The 15,731-nt window shown below is 47.8% G+C and overlaps 1 protein-coding gene across 1 annotated transcript; it reads right to left on the bottom strand.

Moving 5' to 3' along the window:
• Nucleotides 1-419: 419 nt before the first annotated feature.
• Nucleotides 420-13,482, bottom strand: SH3BP5L (SH3 binding domain protein 5 like). Its single transcript, XM_060239288.1, has 7 exons — nucleotides 13,370-13,482; nucleotides 11,027-11,699; nucleotides 8,806-8,868; nucleotides 6,463-6,591; nucleotides 4,855-5,016; nucleotides 3,060-3,233; nucleotides 420-1,999 (listed from the first exon to the last, which is right to left on the bottom strand). The coding sequence occupies exons 2-7, from the start codon at nucleotides 11,234-11,236 to the stop codon at nucleotides 1,598-1,600; spliced, it is 1,140 nt and encodes a 379-aa protein (XP_060095271.1). The 5' UTR covers nucleotides 11,237-11,699; nucleotides 13,370-13,482; the 3' UTR covers nucleotides 420-1,597.
• Nucleotides 13,483-15,731: the final 2,249 nt, after the last annotated feature.

Below are 15,731 nucleotides of genomic sequence, written 5' to 3'. Positions count from 1 at the left end.
GCTTAATAAGCCTGGACCTCCTTGGTGGCCTCCCATCCAAGTAGTAACCCAGGCTGGCCCTGTCTAGCTTCTGAGATCTGAGGAGATCACGCAAGGCTGGACCATGCAGATCAGGGGAAGCAGGGCTATATTCTGTGCTAAATGGAGATCTCCCTCTATTGGCATGCCTACGCTGTGAGGCTCTGAACAGACGGCTGGAGGGGACAAAATGCCTGCTTTGACCAAACTGGGAGCTCTTGAAAGGGAAGTCGGACAAGACTCTTTTTTGTAAGCTCTTGGAGGACTGGTTACATCAGGGGTGTGTGGCCTAATATGCAAAGGAGCTCCTGCTAGAATTCCACCCCTGGACAAAACACTGTACCCTGCTACAGCTGGTAGTAAAAATGCAGAAGGGGAGGGACAAAAAAAACAAGGAAAGATTTTTTTTATAGGGCAATAAACTTTACTTTAAATAAAATACACAGCAGAAGCCGGTCATACAAACACACCAAGTGGCAATCAAGGCTGCCTCAAACCGGCATGGTTCTCATTGCAGCCTGAGCCTAGAAAAATCGCTTGAGAGGCAGGAAGCGGCGCCGTTGCCTGGAAGGAAAGGAGAGAAAGAGCAGGGAGCAAGCAGAAACTTCCTTAAGAACGTCAGTGCCCCACCTGCTAGTGCAAACCACATCCAACGAAGCAAACATGCCATCGTCATGTGACTGGGGGAAACCGGGATGGCATGAAGTAGGTGAGAGAGTGGGGGAACCATCCCAGCTGGACAAGGCTGTTGGCACCTGCTCCCTCCCCCTCTCTCCTGGTGTTACTGAACAGCACCTTCAAGGCATCAGCCTCTTTGTAGTGTTGGCCTACAGACAACGCTGGAGAAGCTATAAAAAGAGGGTGTTGTATCCCATCGCCCGGGAGGCATGAAAACGGAAACAGGGACAAGGGCATGCCTCCGATATGCTGTAGTGTGTTAAGAAGCCCCCAGGTGGGGCATCAGAGTTCTATTTAAAAAGGCTGCACTGACAGCCCTGGGTGGTGTCTCTCCAAAACAGAGCAGTGGAACTTCAGCACTTCGGTCCCTCTGCTGCGGCTTGGTCACTCCACAGCCAGCAAAACACAATCATGTAAAAACAAACAACAGGTTTTCTTAACTCATCCCTGCTTGAGTTTCTTCCCTCTGACCCCTGCCCAAGCCCTTCCCTACAACTCGCTGGCTGCTAAAGATGATGGTGTCATCACCAATAACCCAACAAGCTCCGAGAATTGTGCGGGAAGAGATCAGCTTCCAGGATGCAATGCTGTCAGGAAGCAAGTGCATGATGAGGGAAGAGGGGGAGGGCAGCCCAACAGTGGGACCCAAATGCCAAATTCCCCAACAGCAAGTGGGGTCGGATGGGCACCACAGTGTTGGGAGTATTCAGGGGCAGATAATCTGGATCGTACCTAATAGGGGTGGGGGTTTAAGAATCCACCTGCAGGCTACGCTTCAGACAGGCAAGACCAAAACAGCCCCGTTATCCGAGCATTCCGAGAGGCACCTCCCCCTCTAACCATTCCTCGCACCTCCTTATCTTAACCATCCTTCCCTTGTTCTCCTGCCATGGAGTGTGGGTCAGAGGCTGATACTGCGGTGATGCTTGAAGGGGTGGGGCTGGGCATTGCGACGCTGCTCCCGCTCCTCCAGCTCGTCGCTGTTCAGACTGGCGGCATCAGACAGCCCCAGCAGGTGCTCGACCGAATCAAACTTCTGCAGGTCAGAGGCAATGGTCTGGAAGCTGAGCACTGAGAGAGTGTCGGCAGAGGAGGCCGGCTCAGGAGGCAGTGCTGCCCCTCCATACAGCAGTGCCGGGCTGGCCTCAGCGCCGACTGGGGAGGCCCGCCGACCGACCAGGCGTTGGAGCCGCCGGGCATGGATCTGCTCGCTGATCTGCTCCAGGTTCCGCAAGGCCACCGAGTAGCGCATCTTGGCCTGGGCCACTCGCTGCTCCAGGGACGTCACCCTGGCCTTGTGTTCCTAAATGGCAGAAGAAGAACAAAGATCAAACCATCCTCAGACTGAACTGAAGAAGCAGACCAGACTGGAACCTGCAACCATCCAAGATCATCCATCCAGCCATCCATTGTATGGCAACCCGATATCAAGACAAGAGGAAGGCTGTTGCTAGGGACAGAGCCCAATCCTCACCTTCCTAGTCTAATACCAGCTGAATCTTGGCAAAGAAACTGCTTTCTAACTAATGGAGAGATCAACGTGTAGATCAATAGAGGACAACAAATGTAGGGAATTTAGTTTCATGCTCAGAAAGCAGTTTCTGGCTCCTAATTTTCTTAAAAACAAAAATATTTATTACATTTTATGCCAACTTTCCACCCAAAACAGGGCCCCAGTATCAGATTTTCCACCCCCAGACATAAAATACTCCATGTAATATTTGAAGACTCTCTTCCTAATACAACAAAGAGAATTCCTTTGTGATTTGGAGTCTGACTTGCAAGGTATTCTAATATTCCTAATACAGCTAAGACAATTTGACAGGCAGAACTCTCCTAAGAACATGAGAAGCCATGTTGAATTAGGCCAATGGCCCATCTACTCCAACACTCTGTGTCACAGTGGCCAAAACCCAGGTGCCATCAGGAGGTGCAGAAGTCCCCCCACTTTTGCCCTCCAAGCACCAAGAATACAGAGCATCACTGCCAGACGGAATGCTCCATCTATACCTTGTGGCTAACAGTCACTGATAGACCTCTGCTCCAGATGTTTATCCAATCCCCTCTTGAAGTTGTCTATGTTTGTAGCCACCACTTCCTGCAGCAGTGAATTCCACATATTAATTTTATGGGTAGAGGTTAACAGCTGTGAAGATCTAAATGTTTTAATTTTGAGAAACCGCCACATTCTGAATGACAGGAAAGTTAACCTAGCAGGACTTGTGCTTCCTCAATAGCAAGTATAGATTTTTTTTCTTGGGGGGGGGAGACTTTCAAGGACAGGGCCAAATTCCACTCACATAAGTTCTGAAGAGACCTTAAAAGCCCTCCCCTCATAGAACCACTAAGGGAGGAAGTCGCACCTCAAGAATTTGGTTGAACTGTGCCTTCAGCTCAAAGTAGGGCTTGCTCTTCACAATGACACGCTTCAGGGACTTCTGCAGAGACTGCACCTTGGCCTCTGCTTGCTGGCAGAGCTGGGTGACCCGCTGGTGTTCCCGTTCACTGCGCAGACGCTCCTCCTCCGCCTCATTCACCTGGCAGGTAAGAAAGAGAATAGGTCAGAGCCACAAGCCAATACTGGACACAATCCATCAGATCTCCTATAGCCCTTCCCTGCTTAACCTCAAGAAGGCAGTGATCTCTAGCTGTCTCATCTCTGATTTTGGAAGTATGCCTCTAGCCTTCAAGAGTTTTTAACCCAAATTCTTCAAAAGGCAATAAGATTGTTTAGTAAATTCCTTGGAATCTAACAAGCATTGAATTGTGGTTTGGTCCTCCCCCCCCCTCCCAGTCAATGCTGAACATCTTTTAATTAATCTACTTTAAACATTTATATCTTGCCCTTCTACCCAAATAGGGCCCCTTATTTCAGAACAGAAGAACAACCATGCTGGATTAGACCAAAGGCTCAGCATTCTGTGCACATAGTGGCCAACCAGCTGCTTCCAGGAAGCCCACAAACAGGAAAGATGGCAACAGCATCCACCTGCCTGTGATCCCTGGCAACTGACTTAACGAGGCGTGCTATCTCTGGCACTGGGGGGAGTAGATAATCCATCATGATTAGCAGCCATTGATAGCCCAGTCCTCCATCGATTTGTCTATTCCCCTTTTGAAGCCCTCCAACCTGGCAGCCATGACCTCATCCTGCAGCAGCAAGTCCCACAAGTTAACTAGAAGAAATACCTCCTTTTGTTTGTCCTGAATCTCCCACCCTTCAGCGGATGACCCTGGGTTCTTGTATTATGGGAGATTAGGGATATTTTTAACATCTAAGTCACTTTGAGTGCCCCTCTCCATTGCAGCCAAATGGCATCTAATTAGGTCATTATGTACAAATATAATAGCTGGGCACAGACCTTCCAGAGACAGACAGCATGACTGCTATGGCAGTGCTTCACCAGTTCACTCCTGGCCTTGTTATGCCAGACACTCTCATTTATCCACTGCTGCCAACAGTGACTGCCAGCATGCCAGACTACCATTAAGGGAAAAAAACTATGCCAGTATTAATGCTTCTGCATTATGATTAGCGATTAGTTCTGGGGTATCGACAGTCATCAGGAGCAGCAGGGAAATGTGAAGATGGGAAGGAAAGTAGCCAGGCTTCATAGGCATGCGAGAAGGTCTCTGGTGGACCTGATATGAGGCTTACAAAAGCCCTCCCACCCCAAAAGTGGCTCATGAAATACTGGATCTAATAGAGACCTCTGAACCAACCTACTTTGTTGCTTCCTTTTCATAACTGATTTTGCTCCTGCTCATCTTGGCCAGTGAGGGAAGGAGAATGAAAGATGCAGACTTTGTTAAAGTGCAGGGGAGCTCACTGCTGGCTGAGGAGGTGTCTGAAGCTGGCCAAATGCCAGCCCTGTTTGGTGAATTTCACTGGATCCATGTTTGGGTTGTTTATTGTGACTGCAGAAAGCAGGGGATTTGGGCAACCACTGTGGGATCTGGACAGACCCACTCAACCCTGATTCCCTGGTCTGCAAACTGCACTTGGACTGTTCCCTTCTGTTCCCTGCAACTCCAAATGGACTCTTCCCCCCAAAGGCAGACATTCCCCTTGGACTTCACTGATCCTTCCATCTCTCTGGTATGTGGAACTGTACTGCCTGCAGCCTCCCCCCTGCCCTGCCCCAGTAGGGCTTTCACCTTGCATGTGGCATGGTTGAGCATCTCCTGCCAGGTGGGGTCAAGCCGGTTCTTGTCTGCCATCACGCCCTGCTCAGCCACAAAAACCATCTCCCGGGCTGCGTTGTGCATGCTGACAGCTCGCTCATATCGAAGCGCAGCCTTCTGGGTCTCTTGCTGAGCCTGCCAGGACCGAAGAAGGAATCACTCAACAGAATGGATGACACTGAAATCTTCTGTGTGTAGCTGGGAGAAGAAATCACCAAGCCCGAGTTCCCCACATCCTTTTCTTTCCCTGGCCTCCTGCAATCCAGATTTTGGAACTGAAATGAGTCTAAGAGCTGAATGATACAATCAAGGGCCTCCAACTGTATGGCTTGCTGGGTGCACCATTCCAAGCTATGAGTGCTAAGCTGCGGAATCTTGTGAGCAAAAATTCTACTTTGTGAGCGACTGGCAATAAAGCTGAGAGCTACTACATAAATTAGCTTGCTCTGGGGCCATCCTTCCTGAGCGAAGACAAAAATGTGTGAGCCGGAGCCTAAAAACCTGTGAGCTAGCTTACACTAACTCAGCTTAGAGGGAACACTGCTGGGGAGGAGCGCTTGTTTGGCTCATCTCCTTTCTTACAAGGAAGAAAAGCTCCTTGTTCATGCTAAGCTAGCATGTCAGTGAGGGGGAGGCTATTTTAGAAGCCCTTTTCCCTGAGAGGCAAAAATAAGTCGTGCACTGCTGCCCTTTGCCGCGATGAATCCATCCCACCACACATACACACTCATACAAGCTGGCTGTTTTAATGTTTTTGTGTTGCACTGAGGAGGCCATCTTGGTGTGCTTTCACCTGTAAAGGAAATGGGAGGCAGGAACACACAGGAAGGGCCCGTCCTCATCTCCCACCAAACTTTCCATCCCATTCAATCCATAAAAACAGGGTAACAGTCAGATGAAGGATATGCCTCATGGATTAAATACTGGAAGCCAAGAAGCAGTGAGAGATTTAGGAAGAGGCTATCTTTGAAGCCAGAGATCGTTCTGACAGAGCTGTTTGTGTGTGGGGGGGGTATTCTAGAGATAGGGCCTGCGATCATTGCAGAGGGCAGTCTCATATCTTGTCATCTCTAGCTGATGGATAAAATTACAGTTTTCACAAATCTGGTTTGGTGATCTCTGAGCAAAAATCTATCTGGCTGAGCTGCTCAAGAAGTCTGCACAACTGCGTGCAACTGGCTTTAGGCATTTCTCCAGATCAGGCATCCTGGCTCAACAAAAGCCACCTCCCTCTTCCATTATCTATGAGGAATCTAGAAAGTATGCTGAGGGTAGAGTTCTATGAGAAGGAACGTGACCTCTTTAATGATCCAACACAGCAAGGGGGGGGCTGAAAATACCCAGAGTTCCTTGTTCATGCAGCAAATGAATACTTTATTCAGGCCAACCACTTCTGAGACATAAAATGAACCCAGAGGAATCCTGAATCTTCATGCTGAACATTCAAACTTCCTTTGCTTTGCTGTATGTATTTGAGAGGTGGTTTGGGCACAGTAGCATCTGAGCCATAAGTATGTTCTAAAACAGGTAGGGATGATGACATCTCACAGTGCAACTATGTAAAGGCAATGACATCCATACCTCCTTGGCCAAGCGCCTGGCCTCGTAGTAAGGACGTGCTTTCTCAATGCAGTTCCCCAGCTGGGAGCCCTGAGCGTTGAGCTTCCGGGCAGATTCGGATAAAATCCTCCGATACGTTGTACGGGCTTCCTGTCACAACCAACAATATAAGCACACCTTATTTGAATTCCTGCTTCTAGACAGATTCATATCCACCTTGCATTGGGTGACCCAGCTATGTCCCACAAAATCCCATTTTTGTAATTGGTGCCAACATTTCACTAATAATGCACAAAAGCACTGACCACATAACTGCTTTGCACCCTTGCCTCAATGGAGCTGCAGCCAGTGATGTAAGCAGTAGCCTTGCATTCCTAGTGGCTCATGTGATCTGTGCATTTGCATGTCACCCATGCTGCCCTGAAGTCAATCGCAAGGAAGTGACTTCAGAGTCACAAACATGTCACAGTGTTAACTTATAAGCTGGCAACCAGTATCTGCATGCTGAAACACCAGTCTTAACCAACTGCCTATCACATTGCACCCTGCTTCATACAATGCTCCCCGCAGTGAATAAAAGTCCCTACAGTTGTCAGAAGCCCAACAACAGTTCCATCTCCAGATGTGTATATGAAATGGCCTTCCATTGAGCCAGACCAGCTTAAGCAAAACCCTCTGAAGCAAGACAAGCTTAAGCAAAGCCCTACTTATTCCTTATAATGGGTTATCTTAAATTGTTGCATTCTCATGTGTGTGTGGGGGGATGTCATCAAGTTAAAGCCAACTTATGGGGACCAAGTGGGGGTATTGAGGCCAGAGACAGAGCTGGTTTGCCTGCCTCTGCATAGCGAACTAGGGCTTCCTTGATGGTCTCCCACCAAAGCACTAACCAGGGCTGACCCTGCTTCGTTTCTGAGATCTGACAAGATAGGGCTCACCTGGGTCATTCAGATCAGGGTCCATCTGTAGAGTAGATAAAATGCCCCAGTAGTCCTCTAAAAACCACCAGGTTAGTATGAACACCCCCACTGTATCATCCTGACTGACATGACACGTGGCTGGCATCAGTCAGTATGTACAAATGTGTTTGGGGATCCTTGCAAGGTCCCCCGAAGGAGCTGAGTCACAAAAGAGAAGGGAAGCGATCAGCTCTTCCTCTTTCGGTGCTCAAACTTGGAGCAGGTCCCCAGAGAGGAGTGATGGTGGAGTGAGTACAAGGACTTCCAGATGAGTGACAACATCATTTTGTGGGGGACCAGTGCCAGCCACATTCTCATTGTCCGTCGCGCACAGCACTACAAATGAGTGAAACTAGACACGGGGAGGACGTTCTGACTGCAATTGGCTCATTTGATCTGAAAGTGGCCAAGTAAACTGCACCGGAGGGAAGCCCACAGCTGGATGACAGCACATTTGCTTTGATTACAAAAATGCCCAGTTTCATCTCCTGCTACACATGGGCATATGAAATGGCCATCCATTGAGCCAGACCATTGGGCTAACAAGGCCAGGTCTGTCTATTTAGACTAGTAGCTCCCCAGGGTCACAAATTGCAATATTTCACTATCAGGTCCTTTTAACTGGAGATGCTGGTATCTAAACCCAGGGCTACCCATGCAAAGCAGGTGTTCTACCAGTCAACCTTGGACTTCCCCCATTAAAACAAATGGAGGAGGAGGAGGAAGAAGGAGAAGTCAGAGTCTCAGAGCAGCTTACCATATTCTTTCCCTTCCTCTCCCCACAACCCCTGTGAGGTAGGTGGGACTGAGAGCAGCTCTTTCAAGAATGAAACGAGTGAAACTAGACCTGAGGAGGACATTCTAGCTGCAATTGGCTCATTTGATCTGAGAGTGGCCAAGGAAACTGCACCGGGGGGAAGCCCACAGCTGGATGACAGCAAATTTACTTTGACTACAAAAATGCCCACAGTTTCATCTCCTGCTACACATGAGCGGGCAACATCATTTTGCGTGGGACCAGTGCCAGCCACATTTAGAGCAGCTCTTTCAAGAGTTGTGACTGACCCAAAGCCACTCAGCAGGCGCATCTGGAGGAATGGGGAGTTAAACCTGGTTCTCCCAGATTACAGTCTGCTGCTCTTAACCACTATACCACACTGGCTCTCCAGTTAAGCTAAACTGATTTCAAATAGCTGTGCTGAGAAAAGTCTCTGCTTGAGACCTTGGAGAGCTCCTCCTACTCAGAACGGACTCAACGAACTAATTCTCAAGGCAACTTTGTATGTTCTCTCATAGCCTTGTGCACGTGCCTTTTCACACAGAACAGACAACTGTGGGTGTTGATGGTAAAATACATGGGTAGGAGGCCAAGTTCCCAGCGCTGAAGAACACCACCTTTACTTACATCCAGTTGTAGCTCCACGCGATTTATCTCCTCATTGGCCTGATTGAGATGCTCCAGTTCCTCCTTTGGTTAAAAACAAGGAGTGAGGCTCAAAGGCAGGCAAGCAAACCACATACAGAAGGATGAATCTATAAGTTCAGAGCCCACAGTCCTTCCCCCAACAGATGCCTCAACAGTGGTGCAGATATTTTCGCCAGAAAAAGAAAGAGGGAATCTCCTTCAGAAGCAATGGAAAGTTGCATAAAGTTGGGGATATTTTATTCTGCTTAATGGATAAACTCTTTTTTAAAAAACCCTGCATTGATTTAAGCAAAAACAGGGGATCTAGAAGAAAGGATGGATTGAAAGTTATAGGAGGGATTCAGGAAGGCCTTCCATGGTCCTAAATGCAGATCATAGAAAAATACAGATCTCTAAATTTACCTATCCAGGAAAGGGAGGGGGAGGGAAGGACAGATTGTATCTCTCACTGCCAGAAGACAACACCAGATCCAAACAACTTTTTCAGTCCCCACCCCACCCCATAAGATTTCCAATATTTTGCTATACAGCTATGAAAGCTAGAAACTTCTGGTTTGGGGTAAAGGAACTGGGTGTATGGAATTTGGAATCCTTTTGATATTTATTATTAACCAGCAAAACATCCACCATTATGGTCACAGAAGAAGGGGCCCCTGAGGAGGAGGCATAATGCCTCTGCAAAGAACTCAAGCCTCTGCCCCTATGCCGGGACAAGATTAAGAGGCTTTAAATCACGAATTGAAAATAATGATTCAAATCTTTCCTTTACAACAAAGTACTCATTTTGACCCTTCGTATATTGCCAAAGGCAAAAGGCATACAAATCAGTCTATTAAGTCTTACAATGTTTGCAAAAAGCACAGGACAGCTGATCACATTCTGTCTGGCTTCTGTGGCTGCACTAAGCCCAGAACACTCCTTGCATTCTTAAGGGCTAGAAACATTTCTTTTAAAAACACATCACCACACTTAAAATTACCATCATCCCAGATTCTCCAGATGAATATGCAAGGTGTGACCAAGGCCACACAGCCCTGGCCTGAGGTTAATCACGCCTGCTGTATCCACTTAGGGCTTGCCCAACTTTCAAATCCCATCAATGTAGTTTGTTGACTACTCTCTCCTATGGAACATCCACACTACTAGTCTCAGTGCATTTAACTACCGAGATTCATCTCTCCCTCTCTTTCCTGCCCGACATAAGAAGTCTTGAGTTATCGTCTTGAGGTAATGGTGATCATCCTCAAACAGAAATATTTAACAGTCTCATAAAACAGAAATTTTAAATTTCTAGGGTTGCCATATTTTGACTTCATCAATTTGGCCAACCGAGTGCAGTGAAGGTCAGAATCCAGCAACAGCAGAGCTAATCACAAAAGCTGTTTGCTGGTGCCAGCAGAAGAGGAAAAGAATGACTTTTTTCATGTGTCATAGGCTCTAGTTGACCTAATGGTTTGTACACCAGCCCAGCATCTGAATTACTATTGCAAACACGATCTTTTGAAGCAGGGTTTATCGTTCTAACCTGCCTACTGTGACTGTAAAACTGCTTCCCCTGCTTTGCCAGCGATCATAAGCAAACAAGTTATCAATTGTCCAAGATTGATATTTTTGTTCCAGTGAGGAGTAGGTATGTGAAGGCGTTGTATGGTGGATATGAAAGTGTCCCCACCCACTGCCCAAGTCAAGTTGGCACACCACTACATTGTCACCCACCCACCTGCCTCAGCTTAACAGAGCCCATGGGCACAGCCCTGCAGGAAGCATTTATGAACCTTCTGCCATTCCATCCCCCATGTACTAGTGCCTGACATGCCAATAGGCAACTTAGCTCAACAGCCTGGCTCCTGAACGCATGCATATGAGTCATCCAGTTCAAACCCGTGCATTAAGAAAAAGAGGCTTTTAAGTCAAGCCCTTTCTGCCAGCCAGCCCCCAGTCTTGGCTTTTAGAGAAGTTCTGGCATCTGGCCCGGAGGCAGAAGCATCAATAAATAACTCAGCAGGCCTGTTTGCTTCCTGGTTGGCTGGCAACCCTGAGGGTTTCCCTAGGGGAAGGGTGCAGACCCAAAGCAGTCCAACCAGTTCCCTTTGGATGTGCCCTTAGATTGAACCACATTCCATGCTTCCACACTGCAGCTGTAAAAATACTGAATACTCTCTGGCCTGGCTCCTTAAAGGAAAGACTCGCTTCATCATACCTGGATTCGGGGGTCTAGCTCTTCCTCCTCCTCCTCTTCTTCTGTCCTCTGGGGGATCTTGGCATCCCCACCCCCATCGCAGATGGTTTCAGGCACAGGTGTTTTTTGCTCCTGCCCCTCTTCAGTGGGAGTCCGCAGCTCCCCAGGAGGTGTCTGCCGCCCATCGCCCATGTTCATGCCCAGCACCAACCGCTGGTCAGATCCCTCCATGCCGGGCTCCCACTGCCCCTCTGCAGTCTCCAGTTTCCCAGTCTGGGTGGGTTGGCCTTGTCACAGGATCCTGGGCACCATTCTAATGCCAGGACCATCCGCGGTGATTTGGCACAAGGCTACTAGGCTCACGGGGATGCATTTGGCACATGCAGCAAGGAAAAGTAGGCAGGAAACAGGCAGGTCTTACAGTGCCAGTCTGGAAAGCGATGAGGCGACTCCTGCTCCTGTGTGTTATCCAGACTGGAAGCGAGTCAGATCAGCTTTGTAAAACTGATCCCAGGGACACTGCGGTGAAAGGAGGCACACACAGCAGATGCTTACTCACAGAGGGGGTGGAGAAAATCCCCCCACAAGGCGTGTCCTCCACCCCCCCTCCACTACCCACCCCCTAAGACACCTCCTCCAAGGCAGCAGCCAGCAGCAGAGATTGGAGAACAGAAGGAGCACAGCAGAGACAGGGCTGGAAAAGAAACCAGGAGATGAGTTATAGGCATCACTCTTTAAAAGGCAACAGAAGAACTCATATCCCACCACTCCCAATCAAAGCTGTGTTAACACATGAGGCTTCCATTTGCTTCCATGAGACACCTTTGTCAGCAGATGTCATGGCTAAGCTGGAAACACCCCGTGGGTGCCTGGGTGGGGTGGTGGTCCAGAATGTGATATACTGGTCAGAAATTCTATATATGAAGTGCCATAGAGGTTTGTAAAAACTGATCCTGAAATACAGGAGTGTATATAGATCCATTTCTAACTACTTGCTCACCCCAGGGTTTATATGCTTGGGGAAGGGGGGGGGGATTCTTTGACAAAATGTTTCTTCTCCTCTTTAATAGGAGTCTGCAGCTCCCCAGGAAATATGTCAATTAGTCCTTAACAGCTAGAAGGGATCTGAACTCTAATCTGCACTATAAATTTCCCTCTTTCCCCCTCTACAGCTAGAAAACAGTCTATTTGGGAGATCAGCTTGCATGCCAATACATTTCCTTCTTAGGAAAACTGCACAGCTGTACATCACAAACAAGGTCTACTGCATTACAGCCCCAACAAGCAGGAAATCCAAAAGTGCATCAGCCCATCAAAACATCATCTCACAGGTGCTTCACAGGTTATACTCTGATTTTGTGGACAAGAGCGTATAAGCAGCTGTTTAACCATTTGTCACACTGTCCTGTTGATTTCTTCCTCCAACATCATCAGCCAAAGATTTTTGGGTGCAAGATAGGGAACATCCAGTTTTTCCAGGTTCCTAAATGCCAACAACCAATTTCTGGCTACTGAAGGAGGTATCCAGCCCGGCTGGCTTCTACTGCTCCTTGTAAACAGACCCCCGTGTGCCAGTTTCAGGTCATGTCACTCTCTTGCCTCCTCCTCCCCCCAATAAACTAACCAACCTAATTCCCAGAAACCACCATCATGCCTATGCTGTGAACTGCTCCAGCCACTGCTAGATCACAACTGTATACACTTCAGAGCTGAGTGCTGAGGGCATGTGTCCAACCACACACAATTCCAAAGCCTTATTGGCCCTTAAGTCTTGTGAAGAGGAAAGCATTGCAGACACCCACTATGTTTTTGATGTGGTTCCTGTTGGGAGGAGGCAGGAGAGTGTCGGGATGTTTGTGGGTGAAAAGACAACATACTTGCCATCGCACTTCCTCCATCTCGCTTGCAGCTTTCCCCTAAACTTGAATTGATCATTCCTTTGATTAATTTCTATAGGGCTTTTAGGGGAGTTTTCAAGCTTGGCATTCACCCATCACTGCAATTATCCTATTACATTCCAAAGGGAGGCAGTCTGTTAGGATTGGGGACCCTTAAAAAGCAACGTTTCTTGCTGCGGTCGACCCTTGGGGTGGATCGGGACCCGCTTTTTCAGAACCAATGAATGTATCCCTCTGCAAGCGAGCAGCCCACCGAGATCGCACAGGCGAATGCTTCCAAGCCATCCATCGCGCTTCCAGGGAAGTGTGGATTTGAACCTGAGTCCCCCTGCGGCGAGCCACCCTCGCTCCCACCGCGCTCTGCCCCCTCCCCCCCGCTATTCCGCGCCACCTTCCTCCTCCCCACAAGGGTACTCCCCAAGCAACGCCAACGGCCAGCCAAGGAAGGGAAAATGGCTCTATTTACCTCCAGCTCCAGCTGCAGCCCCTCCAACCTCAACGGAAGCGGAAACCGTGCTCTTCCCAAGAGCCTTCCCTTCGGACGTACAACATGGCAGCTCCCTAATCTCTAGCTCACTTCGTTGTTTTTTGTGTTGAAGTCTTCCACTACCACGAGGAAAACGTACAGGGTTCTGTAATGTTGCCTAGCCTAGCCACCGCCAGAATATGTAGACCAATGAGAAAAATGCTGAAACGTTAAATCAATCGGGATTGGCCACTGTGGGAAGCGCCATGTTGAGTTACGCAGCGACGCGTGCGATTCGCGTTCCTTAACGAGAGGCTGGAAAAGCTTGCCGTTCCTTATGTCCATTTCCGCAAGATGGCGCTGCACAGTTGAAAGAAAGAGCGGAGATGCAACCTGGACTGGACGTTTTTAATGCTCTTCCGAAGGGAACTTAGGTTGTCCTGAGCAATCTGCCTTGTGATCCTTGTTAGCCAATCGGAGTTCCCTGTGTGTTTATAGACCTTTGTTGCTATGGGAAGGTAGAAGCGGTTTTTGTTTTCTTCTTGCATTCTTTTAAAAGGTTTTTGTAGTTACTGGAGGAAAGTGTGTGAGGGGGTTAGGGAAGGTACATTCCAATAAAATTAACTATTAAACTATGGACAGTGTATGCAGACTTCTGAGTTATACAAAACTATTCATCAGGCAAAATGGAAAATGTAGGGTTGCTAACCTCCAGGTGGGGCCTGGAGATGCCCTGGAATTACAACTGATTTTTTACTACAGAGGCCAGTTCCAGAGGAAATGGCTACTTTGGAGGATGAAGTCTATGACATTGTACCCCGCTGAGATCCCTCCCCTCCCCAAACCCCACCTTCTACAGAACTGGCAACACTAAGAAAAGGAACAATTCTAGGAACAGAACATGCCTGCTACTCAGTCACTGTTTGGTGGCACAGTGGAAGGAACTACAGGAATGATAAAATGGAGAAGACAAGAAAGTTGCTTTGAGTCCCCTGTCATGGAGAAACGTGGGAGAAAAATGAAGTAAACAAACATGATCACTGGATGGAACTGTGCCCACTAAGTATAAGCTTACACAGAATTTTTCATCAGACACTGTTAAATAGTAACAGGTATGAGTTTCCAATAAGTGAATGGCAAGCCAGTTCTTTGACAAGATGGTGTTATTGCTGAAGGTGGCATAGAAGTGGGCAGAGGACTGAGCCATTCATTCCAGAAACAACAATAAGATTTTGTTTCTGCACTGGAATAAATAATGGGGCCCAACAGAGCTCCTCTTTAGACAAAAAGAGGACTATTCATTAGGTTGAAATATTTTCATTCTGCTTTTCCAAGATGTTTGCTCATTATGTCCCACAGTATAACAATTTAATTAAAGTAAACCAATAAAAACAGGGAAAACAAAATAGCATCAAAGACCACAACAGCTAAGTTACAAATAGTCCAAACCTGCTTTTCTGGGTTGCACATGGGATTGATTATATGAGAATTGCCTACTTGAATCTGTCTTGTGTTTGCAACAGCAACCGGCAAAATATCTTTGAGAAACCCATGAACAGAGTTTGCAGGCGAAAGCATTCCCTTGTTTGTTCTGAACATCTGGTACACAGAGGTAGTCTGCGTTGGATTGTGGAAGTTCGATTTACCTTGTAAGACAACCTGCAGGCCCTTGTTTTTACCAGGGAGCAGGGCTTTTTGGTAGGAAAATGCCCAGCAGGAACTCATTTGCATATTAGGCCACACCCCCTGACATCACAGTTGTTTCGCATAGGACTTTTTTGTAGAAAATGCCCAGCAGGAACTCGTTGGCATATTAGGCCACACCTTCTGGTGCCAAGTCAGCCAGAACTGCGTTCCTGTGCACTCCTGGTCAAAAAAAGCCCTGCCAGGAAGATTGAGGGATTTACTTAGCTGCTGACATAGGCTTTTAAAGGGAAGTGGACAACTGCAAGGAGGACTAGGCTATCACTGGCTACCAATCAGGTATATCTAGTCCCTTCAATACTGGAGATAGTATGCCTCTAAGTCAGTTGCTGGGGTGCACAGGCAGGATGATGCTGTTGCAGACTTCCTGTTTGTGGACTTCCTAAAGGCAGCTAGTTGGCCGCTGTGTGAACAGAATGCTGGACTAGATGGGCCTTTGGTCTGATCCAGCAGGGCTGTTCTTATGTGCAGCTTATGTGCCTGTGTATGTCTTCTTCAGAGTCCACACAACACTACTAGTATGTCTGTCCATCTTTAAAAATGGCTGCTTCCCTCTTTCATTAAATTCACCAAGGAGGGGAAAGAAGAAACTGCAGGTTGCTTTAAGACTGTGTACATAGCCTACTGATCCTGTCTCTTGCCTTCATCATTGTACTAA

The sequence above is a fragment of the Heteronotia binoei genome, chromosome 5 (genome assembly GCF_032191835.1).
Source record: "Heteronotia binoei isolate CCM8104 ecotype False Entrance Well chromosome 5, APGP_CSIRO_Hbin_v1, whole genome shotgun sequence".
NCBI classification, from domain to species: domain Eukaryota; kingdom Metazoa; phylum Chordata; class Lepidosauria; order Squamata; family Gekkonidae; genus Heteronotia; species Heteronotia binoei.
This window is presented reverse-complemented; position numbering and strand designations above follow the sequence as displayed.